The sequence below is a fragment of the Ctenocephalides felis genome, unplaced genomic scaffold, assembly GCF_003426905.1.
Source record: "Ctenocephalides felis isolate EL2017-DRISC unplaced genomic scaffold, ASM342690v1 CF-g0.4_SCAFFOLD_03571, whole genome shotgun sequence".
Lineage (NCBI taxonomy): Eukaryota > Metazoa > Arthropoda > Insecta > Siphonaptera > Pulicidae > Ctenocephalides > Ctenocephalides felis.
This window is the reverse complement of record NW_020539725.1, coordinates 64,231,468-64,259,254: the sequence shown is the minus strand read 5'-3', so window position 1 is coordinate 64,259,254 and position 27,787 is coordinate 64,231,468. Positions and strand designations below refer to the sequence as shown.

The window sequence follows — 27,787 nt, the reverse complement described above, 5'->3', positions numbered from 1 at the left end:
ATGATTCTTTTTCCCTCTTCAGATGGAGGTAGCAACAAATCGTCATCAGGCACGCCTCCAAATCTGGCGGCGCCTTCAACATCGAACGCAAGTACAAACGGTGTCGCCTCTTTGACCGAATTGTGTGCCCGCTGCGTCGCCTCACATATCCCTTTCGAACTGGTTGAAAGAGTGTTTCCTCCGGTTCCGGAACAACTGCAGCTAAGGATCGCCTTCTGGTCTTTTCCTGATAACGAGGAAGACATCAGGCTGTATTCGTGTTTGGCCAACGGCAGCGCCGACGAATTCCAGAGAGGAGACAACTTGTTTCGGATCAAGGCGGTTAAGGATCCTCTCCAAATAGGTAATAATAATAATAATATATATCTTATATATAAAAATGGAGCTCTCTTTCAAATGTCTAAGTAAAACTCGAAAACGGCTAAACCGATTTGGCCACTCTTAGTCTTGAAAAATTTGTGCCAATCCAGAGATGGTCGGATAGGTGAGATATTATTTCAAAATCGCGTAGAAACTTTACATTTTTAATTTGAACATTTTTGTAGAAGCCTAAATTGAATAAAACAATGGACGGTGGCTAATACTTCAAATGTCAAACGTTTTTCAATTGATGTTAAACGTTTTTCAAGATGATGTTCAATTGCGGTTAATAGGATGTTTCACGTGAATATTATTTGATTATGATTAAATTGTAGTAAGTAGTTTTGTTTGTAGTTTTATTTATATACAAAAACGTTAGTAAACGAGCCGCAAGTGTTACTAGAGACTCAAAATATCAACTTTTTTGAAATGTTAATTTAAAAATGCACTTTTTGGCATATTTTTCTCAAGCACGGTGCTCTGAAAGATCTCATTTGTATAATTTGGTATATATGAAACATTTTCTAGGTTACATTATGTTTTATTTATCTTATTTAAATTCAGAACCTAAATTTGGTATCGATCAAAGGGACATTTTGTCGAATAACATTTTCCAAGTTATATTTTCCCAGAATTTATTGAAGAATAAATAGTAATATATGAAGCTCCGGGGTTAAAAAAATCCACCATCGATGTGTCAAAAACCAGTAAAGTTAAGCATTGTTTAACAACAATATTTGAAAGTAGAGGGAAAAAGATGTATAACCAGCTATAACCTTGATTCCCATGACTTTGCTGTCGGGCGATAAACGGTAATCTTTGAAAATCCATAATAAAAGTATTGTCTTCTGTTGCTAGTTTTTTTAACATTAGTTAAAAGTGTAATTATTTTGTAAAATACCTCTAAAATTAAAATAAGACATTAAACCTAGGTGTTTGCAGTTTGCCACCTGGCCGTTCTAAGGTACCCCGCCTATAGGACAAAAAGCTCTAGGTAACAAACTTTTAAAAGACATCAAAAAAGCATATTTCTACAATGATGAAGTAGTTGGTAGTTTTACTGAACGTAGTCAGATAATTGTTCGTTTTTAATGTGTTATTTATTGTGATATTGGTTTGGTTTTTATAATATAGTTTATATTTGCTCAAAGTCAAATTGGACTTTTGTGCCTCGCCCTGTTCTACATATATATTTCATATTAAATTTACTTTAATTCATCAAATGTTACTTGAAACTTTTTAAAAAGCAGGCCAGAGAAGAAATACTTAATTTATTTTCTATCTCTCATCGCAGAAATTTGAAAAATTTTTATAAACTTAGTAGTATTATTTATAATTATACACAAAATCCAGAATCCAAAAAGAATCTGAAAAACTTGAAACGTAATCAATAAAATCGAAAGACCAAAAGAAACTTGGATTGGATTATATAGATTTCTATAGAAAGTATATAAAACTTCCATTTTGATTGTGTTGACAAAATATAGACAAACTAATGGGGTTTGTTGTTTTTATAATTCCTCATTGTATATAGCATTCAAACAACACATCCTTATACACTAAAAGTATTAATTTTTTTGAGGCTCCAGAAATTGTTTAGAATATACCTTACTTAGCAAAACAACGTTTGCCGGGTCAGCTAGTATAATATATATTATTTCAATATAATTCTAAATATTACGACGTATCAAAAAATCTATCACGTGATTAATGGACGCCCCCTAAGATTGTAACAAATGATTTGTATTAATTTAATATTTTTTCAAGGTTTTCATCTCTCGGCTACCGTCAATTCGGTTCAACCCAGAGGACAGTTTAACGTTGCCGTGACTTTTGATCGACGGAGAATTTCATCCTGCAATTGTACATGCACATCCCTCGCTTACTGGTGTTCTCACATCGTTGCAGTATGTTTGCATCGTATTCATTGTGTAAGTACAGACAGAAATTATAAACCAGAGTCGATTTCTTTATATTATTTATTTCTTTTCCTTTCCAGCCAAATCAAGTTTGTCTCCGCGCCCCCGTATCGGAGTCTCTCCAACAGCTTCAAAGAGACCAGTTACAAAAGTTTGCTCAGTATTTAATAAGCGAGTTACCTCAACAAATTTTGCCGACTGCTCAAAGACTTTTAGATGAATTGCTCAGCTCCCAACCGACAAAAATTAATACAGTTTGTGGCGCGCCAGACCCGACGGCAGGTGCTAGTGCCAGTGATCAAACGTCTTGGTATCTGGATACCAAAACCTTGCATGATAATATTAAAAAGATCTTGATCAAATTCTGTGTTCCTGCTCCTATAGTTTTTAGTGACGTGAATTATTTGAGTACCACAGCGCCTCCGGCCGCTGCTGAATGGAGCAGCTTGCTCAGGCCTCTGAGAGGCAGAGAGCCTGAGGGAATGTGGAATCTTTTGTCTATTGTTAGGGAAATGTTTAAAAGAACTGATAGGAATGCTATACCGTTATTAGATATTATAACTGAGGAATGTATGGCTTGTGATCAGATTTTAGTGTGGTGGTTTAGCACACGGGTGGCTTTGATGTCTGCGGTTTCTGGAGGCGGAGGTAGTCACGGCGGAGGCGGTGGACATTCCGGCAGAGGCGGTCAATCATCCAACAGCAATGGTGGTGCACATTCAAATGCTCACGCGTCTCAACACGCATGTAGTTCCTTATGTGATGAAATCGTTGTTTTATGGAGATTGGCCGCTCAGAATCCAGCCTTAGCGCCCAAGGAACGAGAAATGCTCAAAGCTCAATTTATCAAATGGCATTTAAGAATCTTGGATAAAGTTGTCAAAGCTCGTGGTTCCAGTACAACAACCACCACAAGCTCTCACAAATTATCAGCAAGTCACCACCATAACAACAGTCACCATCATAACCATCACCACCACCATCATCATCATGGAAGCAGTGGAAGTGGTAGCAGACCTTTATCAGACTTAGAGGTTTTCACTGGATTTAAACCTGCGATTGAAGCTTGTCATCTTGATTGGGATGATTATCCAATTCCTGGGGTGACACATAGTGCTGACACGAATCCTGTATACCATTGTCCTTTTACTTGTTTCAAAAAGCCTGCAGATTCTGGGAAGGGTGATGTTAATCAAGTGAATTCAAGCCAAGTTGTGCTTAGTAATCAGCATCCACAAGATCACTATAGGCATAATCATCCAAAGTCTTTGGGAAGGATGGATTTGCAACAGTGGAGGCACCATCAACCATGCAATACTTTCAGAGGTAAGTGTTAATTAACTTTCCTTGCTATAAGTTATTGTAATTGTTCAAAAATCGAAATCAATTTTTTTTAAATGCTTTTATTCATCCCAGACTGGTCTTTTGTCTGGGTATGTCGGACTCAATACCGTCTGTGTATAATACCGACTAAAACCTCAGCTGGGGGGAGGATCTAGAATGTTATCATTTTTGCACTGAAATTATACTTATCTTTTAAATGAGCGAAGTCCCATTTGCCCTTTCTCTTTCCATAGATCGCAGGTCAATTAGCACTTCTCTTGCAAATCTGCGTGTGTGTGTATGTATGTATGTATGTATGTATGGATAGACAATTTTTCGTCCACGTTTTCGGGCGCTCAGATCAACCGATTTGAATGGTTTAAAAAACATTCGATCCCTATTGATAGGGAGATGTGCTGATTAGTTTTTGAAAAATGCAGGTCCAGTCGTTTGGGAGATGCGGAGCAAAGAGTGCAGAAAACAGAAATTGAGTTTTTGAGAGAACGGAGCATCCGATTTCAATGATCTAAAAAACGTTCAATTTGTAATGATTGGGGAGAGGAGGTGATTAGTTTTTGGCAAAGGCAGGCCCAACCGTTTCGGAGATTTGGAACTAAATGTGCAAAAATTGCAGTTTTTTGGAGAAATAAGCATGCGATTTGAATGATTCTATAAACTTTCTGCTTGTGCTGACAAAATGATTACTTTTGGAAAAAAAATTTTACTAATTTTTATTTTCATTTCCAAAAAAATTTTTTTTGAATATCGAAAATAATTCGGATTTTAATTTTACATCTAGTTAAAGTTCTAAAGCTCACTTATATTCTTGAAATAACTTCAACTTTGCAATTCAGTTTATATAATTCTTATAAATATGAGATAAGGTCCTAATTCAAATCAATTATAATTCCGCTTGATAAAGTTAATTATTTACTTTTTTGTAAACATATATAAGTTACAGTATTTATAATAATATATTCGAAACCATTTATTATTTCTCAAATACTTCATTACGGTACGGGAAGTTCCAGCAATTTGCCTTAAGGCACGATGCCATACACCACTAGTTTTAATTTCGTTTAATAATAGTAAATGGCTTTCTGCCTAAAGGATTTGTCAATTATACCTTTTTCTCTGTTGTTTATTATTCTTATTGCTGTTTTATTATCATAATTCGCCTTTTTTATGGATTTCCTCTGTATATTTCCTGGTCCTGTGCTTTGACTTTCAGTTCCCTGTATTTTCTCTTATTGCCTAAGTTATCAACCAACAACATTCTTTTTTGTCAATTCTTTTAGACCTTCTATTTTATCTTCAATCCAGTTTATCATATTCATGGACCGATTCTGCCGCATAACAGACCAATGTTATGGCAAGGCTATGTTACGAAGAACTTTCTATACTAAATATTGACAAAAGCCATGCGGTTGCTCTGCAGTTAAGCGTATTTCTCAGGTTGTCAGATAGAAAACCTAACCCAGAAACCGCACAAATGTCAAAAGAAACGATGTTAGACAACAGGGTCTTTCTGACTCAGCTTCATAACATACGATTGACGTTGCAGTTTATGCGTAAAACGCCTCAATGCACAGCAAATACATGACATTTTGACAGTATGATTCAGTAGCATAATCTATGCAAGTTGGAGCGTAACATGGCCTTGCCATAACATTTGTCTGTTGTGCGGCAGAGTCGGCCCATCAATATACATTTTAATTTAATTTCTACTTTCAGGATTTTCAGAAGCACGCCCCACACACTCGATCCCCTCAACCAGCACCGGTGCAAACATCGCCTGTAGTTCTACTTCCTCGGCACTACCAGCATCTGCATCAAGCACACTGCCATCAGGCTCTCTATCCTATCACCATCATCCTAACGATGGTAATCGATCCAGTGTGTCCAGTGAAGGTTTCTGCGAAAACGATGATGGCACAGATTCACCAGGATGCGGAGGAATTGCTACAAACAATGAAAGTGCGGTGACCAGTGGCAGCAGTAATAGTTCTGCTAATAATAGTAGCGATTCGAATAGCAGTGCTAGTTGTGAGAGAACTGCTGGGGCTAGATTATTGAAAACTAGAGAGAGTCTGATGAAAAATTTGGATAGGAGCGGAGGCGGTGGAAGCAGTTCAGATGATAGTGATAGGTAATAGAAATATATTTTATTTAATTACTAGCAAAACCGACGAACTCCGTTTCGCCACCAGATGGCTTCATGAGAAAGATGAAGAAATTTATTGTTAAGTAAAAAAATTGATTTTATTGCACAACAGTAATGAATTTATTTCGATTACAAAAGTGAAGTGTTTTTTAGTTGAACTTCTCTAAGTAAATGAAAGTGAATCCGCAAATTATCCCTTTCATTGAAGTGCTCTTTGGTAAACCACATTTTTTGTTTTTTGGTCTGACGTTAACACAAACAAAGCGGATGGGTTTTCCAACTCGTGAACCGGCAACGTATAACTGCCCATGTGAAAAACAATGATTTTCTAAATGGCACGATGCCATGCAGCACCAATTTTCTTAGCTATAAACCTCACGGAGCCGAGACCTTTCCAACGAATGCAAAATTGTCGAAATCGCTTTGTGCGTTCTGGAGTTAAATCGTCAGGAAGGAAAACCCAACTTATTTTTACATATATGTAGATTACTAACTGTTATGTTATTATTTTTTATTTATTTTAGCAATAAGAGATACGCTCGTCCAGTGGCTAGTACCAGTGGAGCCGGATCAAACCATTCGAACAAATCAGCAGGGAGTTCATCAAAGGATGAATCTGATAACAATAGCAATAATAAACATCCTGAACTGACCAGGAGAGATAGCAAGGATGATAGTGTGTCTAGTTCAGAATCACAAATGTCTGGTAAGTTGATACACTTTATCATTGTATTTATTAGTGCCTTTTTATACCAACTCGCCAGAGGGTAATTTGTAGTAAGTTATAGTAATCTTCACGCTTTAAAGGTTTCTGAACGAAAAAATTGTGTGTGTGTGTGTGTATGTGTGTTCGGATACAATCTTTCGTCGACGATTTTGGGAACACTGTTTAACCGATTTGAATCATTCAATTAGCATTCGATTCCTATTGATAAGGAAACGTGCTGATTAATTATTGGCAAAGGCAGGTCTAGCCGTTCCGAAGATACGAGGCAAAAAGTGCCAAAAACGGTAACTCAGTTTTTAAGAGAACGGAGCGTCCGATTTTAATAATTCAAAGAACATTTTACTTGTATTGACAAGATGAAGAACTGATTAAATTTTTGGAAAAAGTCAGGCCTAGCGGTTTTGGAGATCTAATAAAAAAGTAAAACAAATGCCTTATGACAGTCAAAAATTATCATTAGACATATGCACATCAAATTATCAGATGTTTTATGGAGATTCTAATAATACGTATGGGGGCGCTCATTAATCACGTGATCGATTTTTTTAAGGATTTTTGGATCCTTCCTCCTCCTTGGTGATACGTGGTCATATCAAAATTAGTGTCCTTCCCCCAACAAATATCACTTGTATTTTTAGTTACGACAAAAAATTGTAAATTTTTTGTTTTTTTTTTGAAAATATTTAGATTAAAAAAATACTAGGAAAAAATAAATACATGTGACATCTTACATTACCCCTCCCTCCCCCATGTGATATTTTGTGATTTTTCAATCACCCCCCTTTCCCTAAAAACCTGACGTGATTAATGGAAAAAATTGTAAAATTTTTGATTTTTTTTGAAAATGTTTAGATTTTTTAAAAAAATGATGATTTTAAAAATTATGATTTTTGTCAAACCCCCCTTTCCCCTAAAAACCTGTCGTGATTAATGGCCGGCCCCTTACGAGAAAAAATTGTAAAATTTTTGATTTTTTGAGATTTTTTTAAAAATAATTTAAAAAATGGTGATTTTTGTCAAACACTCCATTCTCCTCGAAACCTTATGTGATTAATGGACGCTCCCTATGAATTTTGTTCACATTTTTATGGGTTCCGTAACATCGTTTATCCGCTAGACCGCGACGCCGCGCTTACGCGCTTCCATATTTCGTCTCTATTCAGCAGAAGCAGCGCAATTTTTTTTTTGAAAAAAGTTCAATATTTCCATAATATTAAAAAAATCGAAATTTTTTAGTCTTTTCCTCCGAAAAAATCAATTTTTTCGAAAATTTTAAATTTTTCAAAAGTCTAATTTTGTCAAAGTTTGAAAAAACAATCTAATCTCATTACTTTCAATATCTAATGATCTGGTAATTTGTTTATAATGTATAGTTTATACATACACGTTTGTCATACAGATTTATCATTTAATCAGAGTTTGAAAGTTATTAGAAATAAATGGTATTCAATTATTGGAAACCTGTGCTCCCAAATAGTGTACCAATTTAACACTACTCACTAGAAAAGTATCAACTATCTATATAAAAAATTTAATCTTTTTAAAAAAAGAAAAACAATTTTTAGTACGGGAAGTTCCAGCAATTTGCGTTAATGCACGATGCCGTGCACCACTTAGTTATTATATTACTTTTCTTTCCCATAGGTGATGAGTACAGTCATTATTACTATGACCCCAAAGCATTGCAGTCCGTACAGAGTACAGCAGGCACCTCCAAAGACAAGACAATGGATCAGCAACTAAAAGATATCTTCAACAATATCAAAATGAGTGATGACGCATGGGAAATTTTATTCGCCCGTGCAGAAGGTTTGCATGCTCACGGGCATGGACGAGAAGCATGCATCCTTGGTGTTAAATTGGCAGAAGAACTGCTAGCAAATCCTCCCGATTTGATGGTCGAAATTCCGCAAATACAAAGGAAGAAAGGCAAGAAGCACCATATAAATCCCGCTTCACATCAATTGAGTGTCTTAGCATCGGCCACATTAGCAAAATGTGCTTTTCTTTGCACTGTGTTAGCTGAAAACCAAGAACACTCGCTTTTGGCTTTCAAAGTTGGTCTTTTTGGATTGGAGTTACCACGTCCGCCAGCTAGCACTAAGCCTTTGGAAGTAAAACTAGCAAATCAAGAGTCTGATCTAGTGAATTTGTTGAAGCGTATAACGTTAGGCCCTGTAGAGTTGTCAATAACCCGGGAACGTGCTAAGCAGTTAAAAGAAGGTACTTTACGATCAAGGGGAGAAGCTTTGCTGCCAATTATGCTGGCAAGCTTTATTTTTGAAGCACTTAGTAATGGTAAGAGCAAAAATGTTTTTCCATGGCTACCTACTGATGAAGCCCTAGGATTTGAGGCAGCAGTGGCAGCATTAGGCCTAAAAGCGAATGTTAGCGAAGCCGATCATCCTTTACTATGTGAAGGCACCAGAAGGCAACGCGGAGACCTCGCGTTAGTTCTTCTCAACCACTACAAACAAGAGCCTAATAAGATAGCAAGAATTATGGATAAGCTTTTAGATAGGGAAATACATCAATTAATTAAAACACCTATTTTAAGTTCATATTACTCAAGCAATCCACCCATAAGAAGTCGTTTGTTTTCCATGCGCCAACGAGAGGAACACAACGACCAATTCGTTCCGCACATGTACTCATGGGAAATGCAACAACTACCACAACAACCGTCGAGACCTCATAGTTCAACCAGTGCCGAACTTGACAACGTTGGCATGTGCAATTTATCAATTAGTGGAACCAGCGCGCCAACCAGTCAAGTCACAACAAGTCAAATTACTTCGACGAGGAGCAAAGAGTCGAGGTACAAGGGAAAACGTGCGTATCCTTCTATACCCAACCAGCCTTCGGAAGCGAGTGCGCATTTTATGTTCGAGTTGGCTAAAAGTGTGTTGACTAAGGCAGGAGGCAATAGTAGTACCTCGTTGTTTACACAAGCATCGACTACACAGAATCATCATGGGCCGCACAGGGCTTTGCATATGTGTGCATTTCAATTGGGCCTGTACGCGCTTGGATTGCATAATTGTGTTAGCTCCAACTGGCTGTCCAGGACGTACTCTTCGCATGTTAGCTGGATCATTGGTAAGAAAGAAAATTTATCATTTTTATTTTACTTTTGGGTTATTCTTTTACAAATCGTACGGATTTTGGGCTAAAAAATATGACATTTTAGAATTGTCTGAAAATTTGTTTACAGATACTATTCATAAAATCATTTGGCACGTATTTCATGATTTTGCTTTGAATTTTTTTTTAAGAAATTATTACCGATTTGACTATATTTTTGATTATATATTCAATTTTTCCTTAAAAAAATTAACTATTTTTGAAACAAAAAAGCGGAAAAAAATGCCGCGCTCGAAATTGATATATGAGTACAGGCGCATGAGTTTCCTAACGAATGCAGAGTGGATAGCGCGGCTAGCGCTCAAAAATATTTAATATCTTTGGTTCTAACTGCGCCTCCAACATCATATAAAGAGATTTTGTAGAAGAGAGTAAAAGAAAAATTATGTTGTTTATTTCAATCGATTCGTGTTGGGGAAAGGCTATGTAAATCCTATGTTAAAAATAGACTGCTTTTATTAACAAATATATGCAAAAACATTTTTTTTTCAATCAACGGAAAGTTGAATTCAAAATGAGTACAATAAAAAAAAATCATACTGATCTGTTCACTACAACTGGAGATATTAAGATTAATGCAGAGGAATGCCATCAAAATTGAACAAATATCCAAATTTCAATTGTTAATATTCTCAAAATCCTGAAATACGCGTGAAATGATTTTATGAATAGTATCTGTAAACAAATTTTCAGACAATTCTAAAATGTCAAGGTTAATTGGTGTTCGGTTTGTAAAAGAATGATACTTTTACTAGATGTTGTCCTGTACTCATGTCTACAATTTTTTAATATAATATACTAATATTTACCGTTTACCTAAAAATAATAAGTATTGTTTTTTAAATTACTCTTCACGCCAAAATGCATTTTACATATACATTTATAATATGAGCGATGTTAAATGTAGAACTGCTTTAAATAAAATGATGAGTCTCAATTCCCACACGATATTGGAAATTGAAGTCTTTTAAACGGTATAATATAACTATAACCACAACATAACACTGGTACTTCATGTTGGATTAAATTAATTTAATTTTTTATTATTTAAAATATCCAAAATTGCATCTTTAACTTTTCCTAATCGATATCGTGAGGGACGAATTGTATATATTCATCTTTACTTTCCCATTTGTTGTTATAAAGTGAAATTCGCACAAATTTTAATAATATTGTGGAAAGATTAATAAAGGATGCAAAGAAATTATATATTGAAAAATAAAACTATATTGAAAATTTAATATCCGAATCTTGTGTTGGCGCCCCCTAAGGCGTGCACTCGTATTTTTCGCATGCATAACATTAAATGTAGGACCGGCCCTGATTAAAATTTAATTTCATATTTTAAGTGAATTAATTTGTCAAATCCTGTTCATATGTGTATCATTCAATCTGCCATACATTACTGTATTTTATATTATTTTAATTTCTGGCACATCTCAGCTGCTTTTTGGCAATAATAATGTACACATTTTATTTTTCTTATTCATAATCATAAATTTATGATACAATATTCTAATATTGTCTAAGTTCATAAGCAAATTGAAATTTTTGGCAGATGACAGTTTTCGTTTGTTTTCAATGCAAGCAATGACATGCCGTTTTTTTACAATTTTTTCCATTTATTTATACAGTATTGCACATACATCCCAGTGCTTTATAATCACATATATCCTAGAAAATTTCATCAACTATTAATCCGCATAATCGTTACAGTGAGTGCTTGTAATTTAATATGAACTTTATATAATAGCAATAAAGCTCAAATCGATTCTATGTTTTAGTTAAAAAAAACGTTTGTATGTGAAAAAGAAAAAGGCTTTTTTTAGGATTCTCCCGACAATTATTCGATTTTTTCTCGCCGTAACAACCATCTTTGGACTTCAACGAACATTTTAAAAAAAGAATTGGCCAAATTGGTCCAGGCGTTGTTGAGTTATGCGCTTACCAACACATTTTGCGATTTATTTTTATATATAAGACTATTGTATTCATATATTTTTTACACTAGGACAAGCAATGGAGATCGGAGCTCCCGCCATATCATTTCTGATTGATACATGGGAAGGACATTTGACGCCGCCCGAGGCAGTAACAATTGCAGATCGTGCTTCACAGAATTGCGATGCTAATATGGTTAGAGCTGCCGCCGAATTGGCATTATCCTGTTTACCTCATGCCCAGGCTCTCAATCCGAATGAAATACAAAGAGCTATTTTACAATGCAAGGAACAAAGCGATGTTATGCTGGAAAGGGCTTGCGTTACAGTAGAAAGTGTTGCTAAAGGTAAAAATACTATTGAAATTTAAAGTGTGGACTGTTTATAAATTTTGTTTTGTTTCAGGCGGTGGAGTTTATCCTGAAGTATTATTCCAAGTTGCAAGATACTGGTATGATTTATATGTTATATTGGCTCCTGGAGACGCTCCACACCAGGGTCATGCACCTAATCCTGATGATGTAATGTGTGCAGGCATCGCACCTCTTGGAGCAGGGGATTCTCTGGTTGCATTGGTCGTTGAACCTACACCGCAGGTAAGTAAAATGTTAAATTATTACATTTTAATAGACGGACAACAATATTATTGCAATTTATATTTGTCAGTTTTTTATAACTGCATAATTAACTTCCCGTAGGGTAGTTATAGTAATGGGCCGAAAATCGAAAATGAAAATTTTTGCATTTCTCGACGCTTTGAAGGTTTCTGAACATTTTACTGGCATACCTCAGAAAAAATGGATGTGTGTGTGTGTGTTTTGTATGTCCGCATTTTTTCCACGTTTTCGGGCGCATGGATCAACCGATTTGAATAGTTCAAAAAACATTCGTTTTTTGTTGATAGGGAGACATGCTGATTAGTTTTTGGCAAAGGTAGGTCCAGCCGTTACGGAGATACGGAGCAAAGAATGCAGAAAATACATATAGAGTTTTATGAGAGAACGGAGTATCCGATTTGAATGATTTAAAAAACATTAAATTTGTAATGATTGCGAGAAGAAGTGATTAGTTTTTGACAAAGACAGGTCTCGCCAATTCGAAGATACAGACCCAAATGTGCAAAAAATGGCAGTTTTTGAGTGAACTAAGCGTTCGATTTGAATGATCTAAAAAACTTTCTGCTTGTATTGACAAAACAATTGCTTTTGAGGATAAAAAATTATTACATCTTTTTATATTTTCCATAACATATTTTTGTAATTTTGGATTCAAAAATTCAAAAAATTACCCAAGCTAAGCACAATCTAAGCGCCACTCTGGTGCAAATGTTTACCCAAGTGCGTTTAGACTGTTTATATACCGGAGCACTTTCCCAATTTTGTGAAAACAAAGCTATTGAAAAATATGAAAATGCCGCCACGTTAAGCACAGTACAAGTGAAAATGTCGTACAGAATTATTTGAAAATGCGTTTAGACTGTGACTGTACGGGAGCACTTTTTCAATTTTGTGTAAATTAGGCAACAATTTTTTTTTGTTGAAATTGAATTCGAAATGAAATGACGATCGTTAATGTTCTGGAGATAAATTGATTGATTTATGATTTACATTTGAATTCAACTTCTTAGGTTGGCGATGTATAAATTAGTAAAATAGAATTTTATTTTTGAAGTAAAACTTCTTAAGTCGCGATGTGATATAGAGTCTGTTTTGATTAAACGTAAAATAGACAAAAGTATATAGTGAGAAAATCAGAGAGAAATATATAAAACACTAGTGCGAAAAAGAGCAACATATACCTGACAGTGTAGAGTGACAGAGTAATTTATATGAGTACGATGTGACCACCAAATGTAAGCAACTACCTTTTTAAATGTAAATTTTTGATAAAAGGACAAGAGATACCAATTTTTGTTGTTAATAGAAATTGTAGATAATTTAATTGGCTATAAATTTGCTGAATATTGCAAAATGGTGGGACATTTCGTTTTGAAGTTATAAATAAATAAATAAAAATCGAGCTGGTCCAAAAGTGTGAAGCAGGATATACTGATGCAACCTCCAAAATTTAACAACCTGTTTCACTGCAAATTTTGGGTAAAAGGATATGAGATAAAACATTTTGTTATTAACAAAAGTTGTAGATAATTTAATTGGCTAAAAATTTGTTGGATATTGCAAAACAATCGGACAATTTGTTCAGAAGTTATAAACAAATACATAAAAATCGAACCGGTCCAAAAGTACAAAACGAGATATATTAAAATGTAGCCTCCTCAATTTAACAACAATCATTTTAGTTCTTATAAATGCCGCCAAGCTAAGCATAGTACAAGTGAAAATGTCGCACAGAATTATTTGCAAATGCGTTTAGACTGTGACTGTACGGGAGCACTTTTTCAATTTTGTGTAAATGCAACTATTTTTGTTTTGAAATTCGAAATGAAATGACGATTGTTAATGTTCTGGAGATAAATTGATTAATGATTTACATTTGATTTGCTCAGATATAACAAGATAGCAAAAATAATGAAAGTTACTTCAGTATTTGTAATATATAATTTGAATTGAAATATTTTGAATATTTTATTACGGTACGGGAAGTTCCAGCAATTTGCCTTAAGGCACGATGCCATACACCACTAGTTTTTTTAATCAAAATGCATATGTCTATTTTTTAGGATCTCATTCCAATGGCACAACTACAACAACCACCGCCCATGGTGACAACGTCTGCCCCAGTAGTTTCTTCTCAACAGCAGCAGCAGATGGTAGCGCAGCCAATGCCACTAGCAATGCCTCCTTCCACATCTGGTATGCCACAGCAACCTATACCAGTGTCGGTGGTACAACAGCAGCAGCAGCAACAACAACAAGTAGTTGTGAACCAAGTATCTCTACCACTGCCTTTGCCCATGCCGGTTCCTCCGCCTGTTCAGCAGGCTGGACAGAATGGAGGAGCAGGAGTTCCCGGAGGCGTCGTGGTTACTGGTGCGCCGCCAATGCCGCCGCCGGGGGCACATATGCAATACGCGCCTAGTCCTGGTGAGATAGAAAATGAACTTTACAATTGCTATATAACATTTTTATATAATTATTACTAGTTGACCCGACAGACGTTGTCCTGTACCCATGTCTACAATTTTTAACTTCCCGAAGGAGAAGTTTATGTTTTCATCAAAAAATCCGACTCACTAATTTTATGTTTTCTCCTGGACGTTCTAAGAGACATTCTGAATCGAATGAGACTAAATTTGGAAAAAGTATGTGTGCGCGCGTGTGTGTGTATGTATGTGTGTGTGTATGTATGTGTGTGTGTATGTATGTGTGTGTGTGTGTGCGTGTGCACCAACAGATTTTTCGCCGTAAATCGACGTTTTCTCAAAAACGACTGGACCGATTTCAAAAATTTAGAAGCCATTTGATGTATCTCGATGAGGACTAGCGTTTCTAAGCTTTGTGCGACGATCGGCCGGGCCGTGTTTTTTTTTGTAAATCGCAGAAAAGTGAAAAAATTTTTGTCTACGTTTTAGCCCGCAATTCTGAATCAATTTTGAAAATTCAAAAACCGTTCGATAGATATTGATTGGGAATCGTGCTGATTAGTTTTTGGTAAAGATCGGCCGGGCCGTTTTCTTGTAATAAAGTTTTTTTAAAAAAAAAAATCGACGATTTTTTTTAATTTTTTTTGACGGTAGATACCATAGTCTTGTAGACCATACTAAAATATTACGGCCCTACCACAAGTCGTTTAATTTTGAAAAATCGTCAAAGTTTGCAAAAATTAGTGTCGTTTCTCTGACATTTGACAAAATTAAACCTTTCATCGACGTTTTCTGAAAAATGCCTGAATCGATTTCATAAATTTAAAAACCATTTTATGTATCTTAATAAGGACTATCGTTTGTCAGTTATGTGAGACGATCTGTCAAACCATTTCTTTGTAATTTGAAAAGAAGTGTTAAACTTTTCGTCCACATTTAAGCTCATCCTACCGAACCGATTTTAAAAAATCAAAAACTGTTCGAAAGATATTAATTGGGAATGATACTGATTAGTTTTAGATGAAAATCTACCGAGCAGTTTTCTTGTAATTAACTGTTGAAAAAAAAATTAAGCCGATTTTCATGGAACTTTTTTGGCGATATATATCATGGTGTTATAGAACTTACTGAAATATCATGGCCTTACGACAAGTAGTTTAATTTTAAAAATTAATCAAAGATTAAGAAAATGAGTAGTTTTTTTTTGTCATTTGTTAAAATTAAAATTAGACGATTTTTTTGGTATAACGATAGAGTACTTGGGTTTAATGAACATAGTAAACCATTAAAGTCCCATGGAAACTGGTTCAATTACAAAAACTGGTGATTTTTAAAAATTTGCTATTAGAAAATACTCTGAGTCAAAGTGTTCGTTCGTTTTCAATCATATGTAATAAATCCACTCGGAATACTTATAATCACTCACAAATTAAATTATTTTTTATTGATTAAGTCGATTAATTACACATTTCGGGAAGTTCATGTAACTTGCCTCAAGGCTAAATACCAAACCAACTAGTTTAATATCCAATACTAATATTTACACCGTTCAGTTAAAAATAATAATTATTGTTTTTCAAATTACTATTTACACAAATATGAGTGATGTTAAATGTAGAACTGTTTCAGATAAAATTATGATTCTCAATTCCCACAGTTAACACTTTAATTATCCCTTTAACAAATATTAAAATATGTTCAATAAAATTGTATATTAAAAATTGTACACTGCAATTAATAGCACAAATTTATTTCCAATAGCTCAATTCATTTTAATACCATGGGTTATCCAATAATTTTAGTCATACCTGTAGATGTGGATGTATAAATGAATGATTTTTTGTTTATTCACCACTAAAACATTGATTTTCCAAACTTATCACACCAAAAATCGTCTGCCTTTGTGATTTATAGCATAAGATATACGTACTAGAAGTTGAAGTCTTTTAAAAGGTATAGCATATTCAGAAAGAATTAATATATAGCATTCGCGGTATAGGTATAATATCACCTTGAATTTTTCTACCAAAAATAATTGCTTCAAAAATGTCGCCTATAATTTTTAAAATTTCGTACCATATAAGGTTGTCAAATATCTCCCTTCCGCCTTTTTGTATTATAAACCAAGAGCAAAAAAGCGGAAGGGAGATATTTGACAACCTAATATTTTAACTCGCTTTTAGTAATTTTAATATCTAAATTACATTTTTCTCACGAATAATTCAGTATACATTATTACTTAAGTTTATATTTGAAGTGAATTAATTTGTCAAATCCTGTTCACATGTGCTCTATTCAACAAAATTATTGCAGAAAATAGAGAGGAAAAAAACGTGTGCTCTGCGATTTTTTTTACTATGCTACAAGTTGCTTGATGTTTTGGAAATAGGCTAATCTTAATCTTAAGTTTAGAAGTGAAAACAACTTGCACTCCTTCATCACTCCCGGCATTATTTGGATTATAACTCTTTTAATTCTGATTTTATCAGAACTTGTAATATACTATTTTAAGGGTAATTAAATGACCTACAACTTTCTCTATCATCAATTTTACTGTAACTTCTCTTATTTTAAGGGGTTAAAGGGCTTGAAAGACACTCTGGTTTACAGCCGCGCACTCTTTAAACAATTATAACTTTATCAATATTTGTGTAACAAAAAAATAATAAAAAGCAATAATTAGTCAGAAAAAACCCTTGAATTTCAGAGATATAATAATGAGAAATTGGTTGTTTTTTTTTAATGAGTTGCTTGAAAATCGTTTGTACTAAAGTTCAGGTATTTTCTAGAATCCATCAAGATCTCTTAAACCAAGTTAATTCTAGATGGAAAACGATTATTTTTAATTTTGGTGGAAATGGCAGTCATAAACTATTTGATTTAAATGAAAAAAAAAACATTGTATGCGTCTTTTGCATGATAGCTCGATTATTTTACACGCAGAAGTACTCATTTTAAAGCTTATTTTGAGCACTCCAAAAACCCATTTTCATATCTAGCTTAATATTGTTCCTAGAGCACTGTAAAATAGCGATTTATTAGGATTTTAATTGATATAATTTTGTTCATTACATGATTTTCGTTAAAATGTATATTTCTGAAGATATTAGCAAACAACGCTTTTAATTTTTCTTTAACGTTTAGTTAAAAAATAATAATCTGTCAAATTTAATTTAAATATAGGGTATGTAATTACATTGAGCTGACATTTCACAAACGTGAGATGCATGCGCAGAACTGCATCACTTGTCAGACGCATGTTGACTTTATTTTATTATGTTATTTTAATTTTTGACACATATCAGCTGCTTTTCGGCATTATTAATGTAGATATTACATTTTCCTCATTCATAATCATAAATATATTATATTTTAATATTGTCTTAGCCTATAAGTGAATGGAAATGTTTGGCAAATGACAGTCTTCATTTGTTTTAATGACAAACCAAGCCTTAAATATTTTCAAGGTCGAACAAGGATAAGCGTTTTTTTGTAATTTTTTTCATTTATTTCTACAATCTAATTATATTTCTATGAATCTAAAAATTCTAGAAAATTTCCCGAACAAACTTCAGGAAGATTCATGAAAATTCGAATTATAGTTTAGGAGGATTAACCGTTCATACATAGTTACAGAAGAATTTTATATGTAAGATATATTCAAATGTTTGTTCTTTTTGTAGGTGTTGTGACACCTTACGCTGCAGCTGCAGCTGCAGCGGCCTTGTATCATAATCCTCAATTAGCAGCAGCGGTAGCTGCTCATCACCATCATCAGCAGCAACAGCAGCACCAACAGCAACAGCATCAACACCAGCAACATCAAATGGCTTTGCACCATCACCATCAGCAGCACCAGCAGCACGTTGCTTTCCATGCTCATCAGCAGCAACAGGCACAGCAACCACCACCACAGGTATGATATATTTACATATATGTACATATAAGGGGGCGTTCATTAATCATGTGAGCGATTTTATAGATATAGTGGTTATATTTTCCCCGCACTCAAAAAAAATTGTAAAATTTGTGAATTATTTTTTGAAAAATTTTAGATTTTTTTTTTTCAAATTGAGGTAAAAAATAAATACACTTGATATTTTACTAGACCCCGACTTCCCTACGTAATATTTCGTGATTTTTTGTGAAACCTTTCCTTCACCATTAGAGCTCACGTGATTAACCCTTTAACTTACAATTTAGATTCGAAAATGTCGGACCAAAGTTGTTCAAGCTGGCGCGGCGCTTTCGACTATTTTAGCTCATAGTGTACGGTTTATCACAAAAATAAAAATAATTTTGTGTTTTATAGTTTCGTATGAATAAATATTTTATAATACTTGCGTTCACCATAGCGGGCCATGTCCGTAATGCGTAATATTTGCTTCTAGCCCGAATATCGTACGCGGGTTATGCCCGTAATATTCACTTTTGGCCCAGCAAACGTACGCGGGCTCTGCTCGTCAATTTAAGTCAAGGGGTTAATGGACGCCCCCTAAATATGATTTTGAGATAAATGAATGTTCATAATATTTTCTTATTTTATTATAGGTGTATCATCTGCAGCAAGCAAGGCAATTCCAGTATCCGCCGCCTCCCATGCAACAGTACGTGCCGCCAATTCAATACTACAGGTAAACAACTTACATTTAGTTTAATTGTATTTTTAACTTGCCGTAGGGTAGTCATAGTAAGGGGCCGAAAATCGAAAAATGAAAATTTTTGCATTTCTCGACGTTTTGAAGGTTTCTGAAGATTTTACTGGCATACCTCAGAAAAAATGAATGGTTTAAAAAACCAAAAGTGTGTGTGTTTGTTTTGTATGTCCGCATTTTTTCGTCCACGTTTTCGGGCTCACGGATCAACCGATTTGAATGGTTTAAAAAACATTCGATTCCTATTGATAGGGAGATGTGCTAATTAGTTTTTGGCAAAGGCAGGTCCAGCCGATTAGGAGATACGGAGCAAAGAGTGCAGAAAATACAAATCGAGTTTTTGTGAGAACGGAGCATCCGATTTGAATGATCTAAAAAACATTCAATTAGTAATGATTGGGAGAAGCGTTTATTAGTTTTTTGGCAAAGGCAGGCCCAGCCATTTCGAAGATTCGGAGCTAAATATGTAAAAATGGCAGTTTTTGAGAGAACTAAGCGTCCGATTTAAATGATTCAAAGAACTCTCTGCTTGTCTTAACAAAATAATTGATTTTGGAAAAAAAATTTTTTGTTTCAACTTTTTTTTTTCAAAAAAAAATTTTTTTATATATCGAAAATAATTCAGATTTTATTTTTAATTCTGACTATAGTTCTAATATACTTTAAACAAATAATTTCAACTTTGCAATTCAGTTTATATAATTCTTATAAATATTAGACAATGTTACAATATTAATAATAATCTATTTGAAAACATTCTGTATTCCTCGAACATTTTGTTACGGTACGGGAAGTTCCAGCAATTTGCCTTAAAGCACGATGCCATACACCCTACTAGTTTGGATTTATTCAGGATAAATCCATTGTTATCACTTACAGAAATTACGGAAATACAATGTACAATTCTAATTAACGTGCCGTATAGTTCTAACAAGAATTCACAAAAAAATCAGCCAAGTACAAGTACAAAACAGATTTCCTAAACGAAAATATTCCTGATAATGTTTTAGAAAGATGACAGGGCGTACAAAATCAGACAAAAACGTAAAAAATGCGTGTACACAAAATACACTCTAAGAAAAAAAACGTAAAAAAATGGATAAAACAGAAACATTTTTCATATGTATTTCTAAACTCTTAAGCTAGCATTAACTCCTCATTCCATACTTAAAAATCTAGATTTTGCATGACCGGTCGCGGTAGGAATAGCAAACATTATGACATGTCGCTAGGAATAGTATTAATTGCATATTTTTTCACATCTATAAACCTTATCTTGTTTATTTTTCCAGCACTCCTGTCCTACGACCAGCTCTCCCCTACCAACCCCAGCAGGCTGGTCAACCACAAGGGACGCCCGGCTTACTAGCATTGCCTTCTCTGCCCCCGCCGCCTGGTGCACAAAATTTGCGCCCAGGACAAATGCCAGGATCTCAACAACCTCCTACACCTAATAATAGAGCTCGTAATGGTCTCACACCTGGGTCATCGAATGTGCCTCCTCCGCAATACCCGCATGCGCAGCTGAGACATCTGTTGGCTGCGTACAGAGTTGGAATGCTGGCTTTGGAGACGCTTGCTAGAAGGGTACACGATGATAGGCCACAAGCAAAGTATGCCAGAAATCCACCTTATGGGGAAGATGTCAAGTGGTTGTTGAGGGTCTCTAAAAGATTGGGTGAGTAAAGGAATCTGTCATAAATAAAATTTAGCTATGATTTATATATATATATATATATATTATATATATTATATATATATATATATATAAATCTCGTTTCACGATATTGGTTCGCGATGGACGCCCAAACTACTGAACCGATTTTAAATTTTATTGGCTCATCGTGTGCGTATATATCCAACTTAGGTTATAGGAAATTTTGAAAAGTAAATTTGAAATATAAATATATAATTTTTATAAATTTCTAAAAATTTTGACAGAAAATGATCAAAAAAAAAACAAAACACTAAAATGACAAATGTCAAAATTTAAGGAAATTTCGATATCAAATTTTTGAAAAAAAAATTTGACATTTCAAAAAATAAAATTCAAAAACAAGTACATATATAGAAATATCCAACATTTAAATCCAAATCCACTGTTTATAGTTTTAAATCTAATTGAAAATCAAAGCTTAAAAATTTGAATAAATGTTGACATGTAAAAAAATTAAATGTCATTTGTCAATATTTTTGAAAATAATTATATAAATAATTTCACGATTTAGAATTAATTGATTAGCTTACCAAATTATTTCGGGAACCAAAACTTTATCAAAACATTATAGATCAGAGATCACAAGAAAAAAGCGGCATATTGAATTTAAAATTAATCATAAACAAAATTTTGAAATTCACAAAAAAATGTTTAACGACTTACTTCAATAAGAAGCAAATAAATTAATTATTTCAAGTTAGGTTATGGGCAATATTGCCAAGCAAATTATAAATACAAAACATTATTGTAAAATAAATATTATCATATTATATTAATTTTGGACCAAGAAGGAAATATTTTGACATTTATAAATTTAGTGCATATTGGATATATGAAATTGACATTCACTATTTTTCAATTAAATGCAAATGTAAAAAATCAAATATTTATATAAAAAATTGTATATTTAGATAAAGATATTGCGTTGATTTACCCTAAAATTTAATTTATTCTTTAATTTAAAAAAATTGACATAAACAAAATTAAATTAAACAAAACACTATGATGCGTTGGAATTATTTATCGGAGTGTAAAGAAATTTGTGTAATTAAAATATAATATTATTATTAATATATCAGTTGAGATATATTTTGATTGTCATCGCAAATGCTAATCTTACAGGGAATTGTAACCTCCTAAATTGAATAGTACAATCTGAGGGTATCATTGGAATCTGACAAAAACAAACTAGACAAACTAAATATTATATTAAATTTTGACCGAAAAGAAAATATTTTGACAGTTATAATTAACTTGAAATAAAATGCAAATGTCAAAAATCAGATCTTTATGTAAAAAAATATTTATTTCCACAATGTTCCTGTGTTGATTTAGCCAAACTTATGAATTTAACAATTATATAATTATTCATTGATGACTTAAAATAATTATTAATTTATCAACAAATAAATAATATTTGAAAGAAAATTTTATTGACATATATGACATGACAAAAGTATAATAAACAAAAAACTATGATGCGAGTGAATTAATTTTTGAAGTATGAAATGTCAAATAATTTTGCAAATTATAACAAGTTTTTAACTATTTGTTAAAGAATCAGAGTCCAAATATATTAAATATTTGATTTTTGGCACTTTTATTAATTTTTTTATCAATTTAGGCATATTTTTTATGGCAAAACAACGTTTGCGGGGTTTGCTAGTATATATATATACCCTAGTGATTTTTTGTCAATCCCTCCGCCCCCTAATGTTAAACTGTTTTTAATTTTTAGGTACACAGTATCTTCAACAGTTTTGTGTATGCGTCGTGAATTCTATTGTATCTCCGTTTGTTTTACACGATGTAGCCCTGGAGGCAGCACACTACTTGTCGAGAAATAATCCTGGACTTATCATGCAACACTTGAGGTAAAAATTGTGGCATTTTATAGATAGATAGATACTTTATTCAAATTCAATATTTACAATTTAAGTCAATACAATTATTATTTTTATCACAATACTATAATATAACTAAACTAATATCAGTTATGTTTATGAACAACTCTAAGATTAACCTAATGACAATTAATATTTATATTGGATTAAAAAATTCATTAATTGAATTTTATATTTTATATATTTTAAAACAAAAATGTCATGATATAACATACTATTTTATTATATCTTGTTTTTGATCTTCATACAATAAATCAAATCTATGGAATATAAAATTAAATTACATTAAATTATATTTCTAATAATTTGTCTAAAGATTTGTCTTTAGCGTTTGTTTGGACTATAAAGTCATTGATCACATATTTATCATTTGTAGTAATCAAAACCAGATCCTGATTTATTGAAATAGTTTTTAAATTTTGATAAAACAAATATCAGCCATAAAGAACTAAATAACAGCAATAAAAGATTCTTTAATTTTTCCTTAATTTTTTGTCATTTATTTTTTAGATCTGCATTGACGCCCCTCGTTCAGAAGTGCCAACAAATGTACATCCAATGTATGCACCAGAAACTGTACCATTTAACATTGGACGACTATGAAGATTTTGTGGCTGTCGTCTGTGCTGCCAGGCAAGCCTTCCATATTACTCCCGAAGGCAATGCGCAGTTCAAAGAGTGGCTTCAATCTATTCGAAGGTGAGAATATTTGATATAAACAATAATCTATATTAATAAACCCAACCTTACAGATGGTAGAATTTAATTTGAACCCAACCTTATTGATGAGAGAGTTTTATATGAACTCAACCTCATTGACCTTTTACCGACGAGGGAATTTTATATGAACCCAACCTTACTGACGGTAGAATTTAATGTGAACCCAACTAGGGAATGCAATACCGATGGAAAATTTCAATACCGGTATTTCGGTAATTTTTCATTTTAAAACCGGAATACCGGTAAATCACCGGTATTTTTATTATCTTAAACAAACGTAAATAAAATTGAAAGCTACTATTACAAATATAAAAAAAAATGTATATTCAACTACAACTATATTCAACTAAACAATAAAATAAAACAATAAGTTTATTTTTTTAAATAATAATTTAACAATATTATATCCAATTTAATTAATTCATTATCACTATCAAGTATATTCAGCACTTTTCACCAAAAACAAACGTATGAGTAAGATAGACCAAAAACTCATAAAAGATCATATTACATTATTATAATAAACTGTATTGTCTGTATCTGATGTGTTAAATTAGCATAAACTTCAATATTTTAAAAAAAAATTCTACACTTATTTAAGATCGAATTCTTTGTCGAGATAAATAATAAGTTACTATAATTGTTGAGTATTGTTATTTAAAACAATATGATGCTTCTATAGTATTTTCAAACTTCGAAACGTTTTCGAAAAATAATATTTTATAATTGTAATAAGAAGCAAAAATATTTAGTAATTATCATAATTAATATGTATAAAGTCAGAAAAAAATGATTACACAGGGGTAATCTGTATGATATAAAATATTTTGGCGCAAATATCACTTAAAAAACCGTTACATTTTTACAAAAAATAAAACAAACAGTCAATCAGTCCAATTCTATTTATTGCAACACGCTATGAAGCCCTTAGTAAAGCAATAAATATTCAGTTTAATGACGAGTTGAGATAATATTTGACATTTGTTTATCTTAGAGAATCACTTGAAGATATAGCTGTTTATGCGATTATGGAATTTAAACATAAATTTGTTCCGAGAAATTTAAACTTTAGGGTATTATGTATCAAATAGCGCTTATGTAAAAATACCGAAAATACCGATATTTTTGGAATAAGTACCGGTAAAAATACCGCCGAAAAATCGGGCGGTTTACCGGTAATTCAGTATACCGGTATACCGGTATTGCATTCCCTGAACCCAACCTTACTGACGAGAGAATTTTATATGAACCCAACCTTACTGACAGTAGAATTTAATGTGAGCTTTAGATTTTTGACACGACCTTATATGATTCCTACCAGATTCTTATAAGCAGGGCCGGACCTGCCTTGCATGCGATGCATGCAAAAAATGCGGGCGCACGTCTTAGGGGGCGCCAAAACGAGTCGGAAATCGAAAATTAAATTTATAATATTTATGTTTTTTCATATAAAATCTAGAATTATTTATTTAAAATCTAGAATACTTAATAAATTATAATACATAATTTTACTTAACTATGGATACGGAGATACAAAAAGCATATTTATTTTGCAATGTGATATCAGTAGAAACAATTAACCGATTAATAATTCTGCAAATTAGTAAATAACAGCTCTGTTTATTGCCTAATCTACTTATTCAATTTTTTCTTTGTTTGAAGTTACCGTGGAATCGAAAAAAAAAAATTATCTAGTGTTCAATCCCATAAGCGCAAACCTGCGAAAGATTAAATTAATTGTTGGGAATTATTGACGAAAAATTGCGAGCTGATTTAGTTGAAACGGAACTTGTTAAAAAATATAAACAAATTATAAAAAATGGGGAGTCAGTGCTTAGAAAATGACTTTTATTCCGAGAAATTGAATTGTAACTTTTGCTTTTGTTGCAAATGTTTTGCATCTGTTGAAGTTTGAATGTTGAAGACATGCGTGGAACAAATATGAAAAATCGAAGCAAAATTTACTTTGGAACGAAAATCTTAAAGCTTGTTATATACCTAGTCCATACTCTAAATTTAATAATTATTAACTATACAGAATTAATACATATCAAATATAATAAGTTTTTTTTCAATATTGTTCAAGAAATGTATAATTTCTTTGCATTTTTACTGATTTTTGAACAATACTTCTAAAATAGGTTAAAAATTTAACTTTGAAAATTATGAAAAATTAAATTAAATTAAAATTTAAAAAATACAACATGAAATACGAGTGTTATGTTTGAAAATGAAATGCTAGTTTTTTTTAAATATTAATATTGCACATACGTAATAATAATTGAAAATTCCAAAATATTTGATTATAATCAACCCCCGAATCGCCACGATTTTCTAAATAAATTTAAAATCAATATATTTTATACGCTTTTAGATTATATCTAATTTTTTGTGCACTGAATCCAGAATAATTAAAAATCAATTTATTTATTTCACTTAATATTTTTGTTAAATTAAAGTTATAGAATTTAAGAAATGCATTTCAGAAAGAGTATTTATTATTTTGATATCAAGATCGTTAAATTTTATAACTTTAATCTAACAAAAATGTTAATTCTTTTGCTATGGTAGTCGAACTTACATCCTTAACCAATTTACTACATATTGAATATTACTAAAATGTGAAATTATGACAGGGACTGTTTTATTTATTGATATCGATAATAATAAATAAATTTAACATTAATATATTTTATACCCTTCTAGATTATATCTAAATTTTTGTGTACTAAATCCAGAATAATTAAAAATAAATTTTTAAAAAATATGTAAATATTTATATAATTTTTAATGATAAATTGTTAAAACAGTTAATATTAATAAGGGTGGGGGGCGCTAGAAAAAAAGTTGCATGCGGGCGCTAAGGACCCCAGGACCGGCCCTGCTTATAAGATTATCACTAAATATGATTGGATTCTTATTACTGCCAGATATTTTTACATGTGTCTTAATTTTCAGATCAAAGTCGTGCAAGAAAGATCTATGGACCCAGATCAACGCAGCTTTACAAGCCAATGGTGGCAAATGACAACGACCGTGCAACAACAATCCAATAGCCATCAACAACAACAACAGCAACAGCAGCAATTGCATAAACGTGACCTCACATTTACCGATTGCATCGACTGCACCTGTCAATGTCAATCCACATGTCAATGTCAGTGTCACCGATGGGAGAACAAATTGTACAGTGAGTGCTCACAACAAGACTGTGAGCTGATGGTAATTTTTTTTATTAACGATGATAAGCAAGGTTAGTCGACCTTATTTCTTAATTTTCTGGTGTCTACTGTTGGAATAAACGGAATGAGATTTTATTTATTTATTATTTATGAAACGTTCGTTTACAAGCAATATCGTACTGAATTTTGACGAGACTTATAATTATTTAATATTGATTAGTAGGAGTAGAAGTCCTTTGGTCCGGCTTGATCGGGATCGACACCTAATAATAATATTTTTTATTTTTACGAAATATTTGATGATTTTTAATTCTTCACAAATTTGTTGAATATTGCATTTTTATTAATAACACAATGTCAGGTCAGATATGGCATGTGGGTACTCGTTTAAAAAGTCTTGATGAGCTCATTCTAAATTTTAAACTCTACTTGTATAATATATTATTTTTGATTTTATTATATTTGATATATATTATTGAATTTTAGTTTCTGTTTGGGAGTTAGTGTTACGAATTTTTGTTTCTCTCTTTTTGAATACGAAGGCTTAAGTTTTGAAAACATGATCACTGTACAGTTAAGTGGTTGAATCTACTTGTAGAGTCCCTTTTTTTTCAAATTTTCAAAAATACCGTCGGAAATCAGTTCGCTCGTCAGTAGAGTCCTTTTTTTCAAATTTGGGTTTGATTGTCAGTAGAGTCTCTTTTTCCTTTAAAATTCATAACAATCTCTTCGGGAATCAGTTTACGCGTCAGTGGGGTTCCTTTTTTAAAAAAAAATTGGGTTTGCTCGTCAGTAGAGTCCCTTTTTTCTTTCAAATTTATAACAATCCCTTCGGAAATAGATCTGCTTGTCAGTAGAGTCCCTTTTTCCTTTCAAATTTATAACAATCCCTTCCGAAATAGGTCTGCTCGCCAGTAGAGTCCCTTTTTCCTTCCAAATTTATAAGAATAACTTCAGAAATCTGCTTGAAATCAAATTCATAACATATC

The 27,787-nt window shown here is 32.7% G+C and overlaps 1 protein-coding gene across 1 annotated transcript; it reads left to right on the top strand.

The window, feature by feature from the left end:
• On the top strand, positions 1 to 26,768 carry LOC113386495 (zinc finger SWIM domain-containing protein 8-like). Its single transcript, XM_026624274.1, has 15 exons — positions 1 to 343; positions 2,128 to 2,291; positions 2,360 to 3,605; positions 5,337 to 5,751; positions 6,291 to 6,472; positions 8,138 to 9,592; positions 11,649 to 11,924; positions 11,983 to 12,173; positions 14,258 to 14,621; positions 18,304 to 18,536; positions 19,172 to 19,254; positions 20,568 to 20,953; positions 22,731 to 22,866; positions 23,407 to 23,595; positions 26,575 to 26,768. The coding sequence occupies exons 1-15, from the start codon at positions 1 to 3 to the stop codon at positions 26,642 to 26,644; spliced, it is 5,733 nt and encodes a 1,910-aa protein (XP_026480059.1). The 3' UTR covers positions 26,645 to 26,768.
• Positions 26,769 to 27,787: the final 1,019 nt, after the last annotated feature.